At 42.7% G+C, this 9,439-nt stretch overlaps 1 protein-coding gene across 1 annotated transcript; it reads right to left on the minus strand.

The window, feature by feature from the left end:
- Nucleotides 1-6,154: 6,154 nt before the first annotated feature.
- Nucleotides 6,155-8,943, minus strand: UTP23 (UTP23, small subunit (SSU) processome component, homolog (yeast)). The gene is made up of 3 exons (XM_010283197.1): nucleotides 8,831-8,943; nucleotides 7,523-7,697; nucleotides 6,155-6,648 (listed from the first exon to the last, which is right to left on the minus strand). The coding sequence occupies exons 1-3, from the start codon at nucleotides 8,941-8,943 to the stop codon at nucleotides 6,262-6,264; spliced, it is 675 nt and encodes a 224-aa protein (XP_010281499.1). The 3' UTR covers nucleotides 6,155-6,261.
- Between the last annotated feature and the right edge of the window lie 496 nt (nucleotides 8,944-9,439).

Here is a 9,439-nt window from a genome sequence, read left to right on the forward strand (position 1 = left end):
CCCTCTTCACAAGGAGCCACATGGAGAAGACAAGGGGCAACAGGAACAACTTGCACTGGCAGAGGTTTCATATCAACATTAGAAAGAAATTTTTTATAGTAAGAACAACCAATCAGTGGAACAACCTCCCCAGGGACATGGTGGAGTCCCCAGCACTTGAGGTTTTCATGATGCAGTTGGACAGGGTGCTAGATAATCTCATCTAGGCTCTTTTTCCCATGAAAGGTTGGACCAGATGATCTTCCAAGGTGCCTTCCAATCTGGGCTGCTCTACGATTCTATTCTATTCAAATTATCATTTACATATTAATTTTAGGGTACAAGGTTACAACAATAGTTCTAGCATATGGCTGAGTTTTATTTAGGATTCACTGTGTATTGGGCAAAGACTGGGCTCTTACAACAGTGTCAGCACAGTAGCCAGTTGACTTGTGCATGCTAGATATCCCAATCTCTGAAGCACTTGGGAACTCAGGGAAATATTTACACCATCATTCCACAGTTGAGAAGCCAAGACACATCCAAGGGCAATGGCATTCAGCTCAGGCACCTGGGGAGCGGGTGGTAAACCAAGAGCTGAATGCAGAGTTCCTGCCCTATGTCTTTTCTCACAAGACTCTTGTCCGTGCTCTTCCTCGAAGAACATCCAGCAGAAAGCAGAGACACTCTGGTCTTCTCAGGTGGGCCTGAATAAGTTGAAATCTGCTTTCCTGTTAGGTGCTGTTGTTTGCGATGCAGAAGACACTTCAGCCTGGAAAAGAGATGAATGAGGGGAAATACCAGAGAGGTCTCTGCAGTCCTAAGTGGCTGCATTGGAAGGATGACTAAGGAATGACCGTTTAATGTTTCACCCATTACAAGGGCTAGCTGGTAGACAGCACATTCAAAACAGACACGTGAAAGTATTTTTCATAAGATGAGTTCAAGCTGTGCAACTCCTTACCACAGAAAATTAGAGGCTTAAAGTTTACGCAGTCTCAAGGAAAGACTGGAGAAATCAGTGAAACAGAAAGTCATTGTGTGCTGTTAAAAACAAAATATTTTTCCTGGGTTAGGAACTCCCTAACAAATTATCAGAAAGTTGGAAAGTAATCTGGGGAAGTACCAAAAAAATGTTTTGTTTATTTTCATCCTATTCCTGAGGAATAACTTTCAGCCACTATTGGAAGTGTGATGCTGGGCTGGACAGATTTTTGGACCATCCCAGAACAGCCCTGCTTGTATTCTTGGGAGCTGACAAAGAGGTCAGGGGTGGAAAGAAGGAGCCAGGAATTCTAGAAAACTGCTCTCTCCATTTTTTCTGAAAACCTGCCTGTCAAAATGGATGCCAATTCACAAAGTGAAAAATTTCCTCAGTGTTTCTCCAAGACACTCTGAAAGGGTAACCGCCCTGAAAAGTCAAATCAGTAGCATCTTTGGCCCCTCAGGAAAGAACATGGCAAAAAGATCATTCTGGATCAACTAGAAGTCAAGACTACAACAAGAAACTTTGAGGTCCCCTACCGAGTTCCTGGAAGGAGATTAGACTTAAAAAAACCCATACCATGTGTCGGGTCATGATTTCCACAGCCAGAAGAGGCTCAGTCTATCCCAGGCTATTGCTGTGAGTACCCTCAGGAGCAATTAATTACATGGATTCACCCTATCAATAATGGCATGGATAAGGTTGCTCCTGGATGTAATATCTGCGTGCCGGGCAGCAAGCCATGTGCAGTATCAGGCGAGCTCTACAGAAGAAGGATTTGGCTGCAAACCTGCCAGTGCTGCGAAGTGTGCAGTACTGAAAAACCACGAAGACAAGGAGCGTTTGACATCAGGAGACCTACGCTCTGCGGGAACTCTCCGGCTATCAATGCAGGATCTGTGAGCAGGTTAGTCATTCCAGCTCCCTGTTTTGAAAAGGTAGAAACTGCGTCAGAAAGGGCAATGAAGTTTTCTTAAGGGAATTAGAAAGATTTTTAAAAAATTTGTTTATGGTTTATTGTTCTGTTCCCTACTCTCCTCGACCACGAAGCCATTTCTGGTTCGCCTTTCACTACTGACCAGTTCCCTCCTCCAGTTAACACCCCAACATATGTTTTTCTCTCTTCTTTTGTTTCTTTTAAATCCCAGTGACTAACCTACTGTCTCGTTTCTTCCTCCCAGCTCTCGGCTCTGGGTTTTTTTTGATTGGACCCTTGTTACCAGCTCCGTTGTTTCCCTGTATCCATACACAGAGCACAGCTGCACGCTCTCCCTCTCAGGCGCAGAAGAAATCAGAAAACAAAGTCCCCCCAAGAGAACCAGCCTGTAACAAGCCGAAGCAACTTTTGCAAAATGACTGCCTCCATGAGCAGGCAGCTGAGCTCTCCGAGACAAATTTGGGGCTCAGAGTGCACAGACATAATAATTACCAGAAATACATCACAACCCCCTCTCCCGGCATGAGTTAGGCCATTCCTAAATCATAAGGTGCAGTCTCTCTCTCGCTCCTGACTCTCTGGGTACGAAAACTTTTGCTTTCTGTCATTCTCAGTACACTGCAATCTTTCTCCCTGAAATTGTAAATGATAACACCTGCTGGGGCTCTTATTTCTTCATTCCCCGTATCTCCGGCTGCTCCCTGTGTGAGATATTACACCCACACAGAGGTATGAAATATACAGCAGCTGCTTATGAAACTTCTATATGAAAGATGCAATGAGTATAAATAATGGTATTGTTCCGACGTTCTTCATCTTGTATCTGACAGAACATGTTCAAGGAACTCCAGGAACACTCTAAAGCTGATGGAGAAGTCATTCACACCGTGTCAGTGCAGCTGAAAACAAATGAGCAGGACTGCTCTGGACATCCTATTTTCCTTTCACCGCCAGAATGTATTTATTCTTCCAGTCATGCCATATTCATATTTACTTTAATGATTCATAAACATCCCAAGTTCCAGAAGCTTCTAATTAACTCATCTATTTAGTATCGTTAACAGATGCTCAGGGAGTGATTTATTGTACAATTCCGGATCACATCAACGTACAAACCCAGCCAATTGAACTGGCAGGCACTCTGGGTGAGTATCTTCTGCTGCTGGTGGATGAGACTGTCCTGAACTCAGCGTTAATGCCCTGCAGACTGGCTGAAGCATTATTGTTTTCTCCTGCTATTACTCCATACATGTAGCATACATTGTACTGTACAATATTCATTATCTACCTCTTTTTAAAAAAAAGGATTAGTGAGATACCACGTAGGATTTGGGGTATATATTTATCCCGTCTGAGAAAATAGGAAATCAATAGTCGCAAAGAAGTTTTCACGCAAGCTGCTTTTAATTTACCGCTGGCTTTCTGTAGTTTCAAAACCAGAACAAGTCCCTCCAACACACTGCAGCAAAACGATCCTAAACTTTATTAGAAAAGTCACATTGGGGACCCTGTCTATACTAGAGACACGGCCGATCTCCAGACCGTTTATCAATAAATAAGGGAGTGGGACTGGCCCCCGCGGCTTTGGGCAGAACGTGGAGCTGAACACCTGCATCGGCAAAGTTTGAGCTCTACGGGTGCTTCCGCAGCAGCGTTTTACACAGTGCCGAGGGACGCTACCAGCAACTCGCCTTGCTGAATTATTAGAGGGAGCCCGGCAATCGTTCCTAGCCTGGGCCACCTAAACCTCCACCAAATCCCGGCAGGCAGAGGCCGCGCAGCCGGGGAGCACCGGCACGGGGCCGCTGGCAGGCCGGCACCCCCGCCGGCGGCATGGACTCAGTGGGCTGGGCTCAGTGCTACAGGCTGCGCTTGGGTTTACTCATTTCACGGTATAAATACAGCCTGCCAGCTTCGGCCTGGCGGAATTGTTTTACTTGGAAACTAGGGTACAGGGGGTTGTTTTATTTTTTTCAAGTTTCAAAACGGTAACGCCGCGTGGTTTGATTGCCTCTGCTCGTTGCCTGGGCAGGAGCTCTCTTCCAAAACTGAAAGGCAAGTTATTTACCTTGCTGGAGGAGAGCTGCAGACAAATTATACAGCTTTTCTCTGAAGAGCTCACTCCCTTTTCGTTCCATGTCTTCCCAATGGCGACATCATGACTCAGTCAGTGCTAGCAAAATACTAAGGAAACACAGATAAATATTGTTTTAAATTCCTTAAGGTGGGACTCATTAGAGGACCATTAAAATACTCTTTCTTGCAGTAGTTATGTTTTTGTCTGTCTCTAGCCTTCAAAAAAGGTATATTTAAGCTTTGTGTTTCAACCGCACTGAAAGGGACTACTGTAAATAATTAGGGTGTGTATTCTGCTCAGTTTTTTTAAATTGATGTAGTAAAATTACTGGATTTTTAATATGTTTTTGACTCAGAATGAGATTTTGAAGACGAACTGCTGTCTACTCCATGCTTCACACACAGCAGCAGTTTCTGTGTGTGGGTTTGGGGAGAGGGAAGAAGTACAAGAGAGATTTAAGGGGGAATGGGAAGCAAAACTACATTAACGTGGCACTGTGCCCAAGTAAGTGAAGAAAAAGGGAACGGGACAGCTTGAGAAAGGTGATACACATTAAACAATTATGCTGCATTAAGGAATTTCTAGGAGTTATTAAATTTCTCCTCAGGACTCGCTATTAGAAATCAATGTAGCAACATTACCACAATGAGCTTGACTATTTAAAAGTTTTAATTATGCTTTTGCCTTGAGTGTAACACCCTTCCTTGCTGCTTCCATCTCTTGCAGTCAGTTCCCACAGCGCACGCGGTCTCTCGCATGGAACAATAAAGGCACGGTCCACCCCCAACAGCTCTGTTGGGAGTTCAACCCGTGGCTGCAGACAGCAGCGGCGTACTGTGCTGCATGCAGAGAGCACTCCAGCGTACCTCTCTGGCGCTGGCTGGAGGAAACCTCTGCAGATGCTAGGGAACAACCCTGCAGTTTCCGCTAAGCCTGGCCAACTCCCACCACTCAAGGTAGTTTCTCAAACTCCGTAAAACAAATGTCCTTATAATTTGAAAAGCCAACAGAAAGCATCATACATTATAGCTGTGTACGTACTCCAGACATGTACACCAAGTACTTACTCCAAGAACCTGTGCAGATAAGGCACATGAGAGAACCACTTTGCAAATGCAGGATACATGGGTTAAAGGGTTGTTTAAAAAACATGGCTTAAACTCATGTAGGTGAAGAAACAGAAAGCTTTGCTTTTAAGAATTACATCTCGGTTTAGTGGAAATGCACAGAGAAAAGTTAAAAATCTGGTAAAAGATGACTGAGAACACTGTTACAGCACACCTATGCTGTACCATGTACTACACTGCATACCCCTGCACAATCTCATCTCAGTCACTCACTTCTGCCTCCTAATGCCACCAAACCTGCAAGGTACAGGAAAGAGCTACTAAAGAAAATCAGGTACTTGAAACAATTTTGGCAGGTCCCTCCTCCAACCTGGTTTTATTCTGTTCATAACCTTACAGAACAGCGAAACAACTGCAACAGGGTCTGGGTCCTCTCACCATCACCTGGCTATATTTCAGGACTCCTCCACAGCTGTGCTACACTGTGATGGCATGAGGTGTTATGCCACATATATGCCATATATATGCCACAGTGCTATCATCCAGCATTGTCAAGTTGCAATCTTCCTCTTTAAAAGGGAAGAATAAAATAGACAAACTAGAGGTGCCATTATAACGTCAGGAATATCAACACAATCACATGCCCTTCAAGATCTTCTTAATAAATCAAGATCTTGAACAACAGACGTATCAGTTCACATGGAGTTTACAGAGTAATTTAGCCTGGAGAGGGAATCCGCTCACTTTGCAAAAGAGTTAACTTTTGTATTCAAACTATACAGATAAATAAGATACTATGCTCTTTTAGTCCAATTCCACATTCTGTAACAGAACAACTGTCAAAACTAGTTTTAGTAAGGATAGCAACCTAGATGTAGAAAGAAGTCCAGTATCCCACCAAAACCCGTATGAAAGCCAAGCAGCATTTATAAAAAATTGCTACTGATCATATGAACTCTCTGGTAGGAATCAAGATGCCAGAGAGAATACTGAAACATAAGGGTTCCTAAATGTTTTGTCACAAACCTGATTACTCAACAACAGAATAAATTACTAGGACAATAACCTGCAAATGTTGAGATGCAGTAATAAGCAGTACCACTTCATAAAAATAAGTTTTAATATCAACAACTTGTTTTCACATGATTGCATATTAATCTTTCTTTTTGCAAAGGTCAAACAATGTTCAAGTCCTGCATTCTTTTCACGGATGGGTTTATTCTTCTTCATTCTTCTGCACTGACTGCACAGCTTCTGCTTTAACCCTGTTTCGCTTTCTTTTTCTTCTTTTCTTCTTTTCAGCAGAAGGCTCCTGACCCTCCTGTGTTTTCTTCTTTTTTTTCTTCAGACAGCTGAGAGGATTGGGGCCGCCTGCCCTTTTACGTTTTCTTCTCTTTTCTCCTGCCTGCTTTGCTAGTCCTTCTTTTTGTTTAAGTTGCACAATACTTTGTTTTTGGTGCTCTGGAACAAGCTGATTCGTCTGCAACGTTTGAACAAATGCCAAAGATTTAGGGGAAGGTTTGTCTAGCACCATAGTGTTCTGAATAATAAAGAGGAGAGGAACGCCAGCCTTCTTTTTCACTTTCTTTGCTAAATCCTGGTCCTGTAAAATTAAGTACTTCAGTCAATATTTTGTGATTAAACGATATTTGCATTCAAATGCACCTACCTTTAATACAAAGCGATTAAGATGAATTACATTACGAAAAAGATGAGAAAATTAATCTAGCAGATATACGTGCCAGTGCCTTTCAGAGCAATTTAAATTTCAATTTCTCTCCTCATGTAAACATACATACATTTTTTGAAGAAAAAGTCCCCAGTTCATTGATAGGTAGTACACCACAAGAAGTAAGATAATTTCTTCTGTAACAAGTCATTTTAAACTCCTTGTATCTTATGTAAGTATACAGAATTTTACTGTAAATTTTACAATTTTAATTTTACAATTAAAATTTTACCCTTTTATACACAGTGTATATAATTTACACATACAGTCCCAATAACAAACTGAAGAAAAAAACCCTGCCTTTCTTATTTGTACACAAGTCCTAACTTCATTCTTTAGATAAAAACCTCCAAAAGTTCTTAAAACAGAAGTTATACGGTCATTTAACACTTAATTTCACTTTTCAGATGGCTGTGCAAAACAGTTCAGGGCAGGGGATGCACACATAAGCAATATGCAAATTATCATTCATCAGTTGTTTTCTTATACGTCAATAGGTAGTCAATAGGTTTTCTACACTTTCTGCTAAACTAAGCAATATTTTTCCAGGGTAAAAGTACCTCTTCGTTCAAGTAAGACAGAAGATTCCCTACTTCATAATTAGCAAAGACCGCCTAAGGCTTTACAATATTAATCCCCACAAGCCATTTAAAAATCTCATAATCAAGGTTATTGTAGGCTTCTTTATCCCTAGGTATCAAATGATCACTTTAAATGAAATGGAGTTATGCTTCCCATGAACATTTACCTGTGTAGCGATAAAGAAGTGATGAGGGTTGCCTTCTTCAATCATGGAAAGTAAACAGGCCGAACCACTCACAGGATCCTTGTGGTGAGAACAGTTTCGAACTTGAAATCTTTGGGCAATTAATTTTGCTCCATACAGTGCTTTCCCCAGTGATTCCAGTTCTTTCAGAACACATCTGAAACCCAAAAGCAACAGTGATTTCTAAGTGAGAAAATAACTACACACTTTTTACAACAGCAAAAGGTTGACATGAGTTAACTAGGAACGAGCAACGCACGTTTAGGCTCTGTGGTTTGTAAATGGCAGCCAGTAATCTGCAGGCAGTAGCCCATCTGAAGATGTCAGCAAGACTTCCTCGGTTCCAAACAAGATTAACCAGTGACAACACTAAGGTACATTAAATGAAAATATTTTGTTTCAGTGACGATGCTAAGTCCTTACATTTATGTTTGGATATCACCTAGGATATGAACTACTACTTAACAAATAAAATTGCCTGAATTAGCACAAACTGACTAATCGCTGCGTGCAAGTTAAATTCTACATTAGCATCCATCACAATGCTTCAAACTTGCTATCAGAATCCAACCAACTCAAGCAAAGAAGAAAAAAAGATGATCCATATGATTAAAAATCTAGACGTTTATGGCTCCACGATGTTCCAACTAGACAATAAAATCCAAATCTAAAATCCTCCTCTTAGTAGCACTCAGAGCAGACGTTCACACAGGACAGCGTAGCAGTCTATGATGATGCTAGCTTGGATACTCAGAAATGAACAGGAGATGAAACCTAACTTTGGCCACTGAGTCTTGCTATTAAATGTGGGCAGTGGTAGGACTGTGTGGCCTTGAAATACAGCTTCAAGGATATGGCAGCACGGTGATTAATCAGAAGAAGTAAGCATGCCAAAAATCTCCTTGGAACTTTTATTTAGTTTACACTTATCTCCAAAATAACTGCAAGATATTAAATAAAACTATTTTTCTTTCCAGAGAAGGAAGTTTAGCCTTTGAGGACAGTCTTTGTGGAGACTTGAGCCTGTTCATTTTGCAAAGACTCTCAGAGTAAGGCAGCTCATTTCCTCAGGGAAACGCTGGTCATGCCACTGAGGTGCTGCCTCACCAAATCAGCACTCTGACAGCAGAAAAAAACGAGTCCATTCAGCTGCTCTAAGTGAAAACAGGTCAAGACGACCAACCAATATTGCTGAAAGAATGAAGCAAGAAGTGACATTTAGACGACTGCAACACAGTTTGGACCAAAGCGATTCCCAAACCTTTCACAGCTAATGTCATGACTTGATACTTTCGACTGTTTAAAGTACGGGCCAGTTCTGTACGCTTTGCAAGATGGCTCACTGTATAATTTTTGTAGCCTAGGGTATACATCTTCCTGATATTTTCAGTACTTGCCTCCATGATGGGCAGTTGGCTACTGCGTCATAGCAGAAATCCAAATGAGGGAGATTTTATCATACGCAATGTACAAAATCAAGAACAAAGGCAACTTCAAGGCAACGCAGATACGTCGTGTGCACGCTTTACTTCCACGCCTTTGCCTCACGCATCCTTGCTCTCCCTTGAGAACGGCTTCCCTGGAAACGATCTGTGACCGGCAGGTGGAAACTCCGGACAAGCGGCAACTCCCTCCCTGCCCACGAGATCTGAGCTTGCCCCTGCTGTTCACACCACGCCGAGAGTGGGAAGAGGCCCACCCACGCGTCCCTCCCACACCGGGCCCACCCTTCGCCCCAGCTCATCCCCTAGGAGTTTCTGCCATCTTCGGAAAGGCAGCTGGAACCGGAAGAAGCTGATACCCCTCTGCAAGTTAACTGCAGCCCGCAGCGTTACCTCCTCACCACAGCGCCCACGCTCGGCCCCACCACACGCGAGCCCAGAGCCCCACAGCGCCCGC

Source organism: Phaethon lepturus, unplaced genomic scaffold (assembly GCF_000687285.1).
Source record: "Phaethon lepturus isolate BGI_N335 unplaced genomic scaffold, ASM68728v1 scaffold7113, whole genome shotgun sequence".
NCBI lineage: Eukaryota > Metazoa > Chordata > Aves > Phaethontiformes > Phaethontidae > Phaethon > Phaethon lepturus.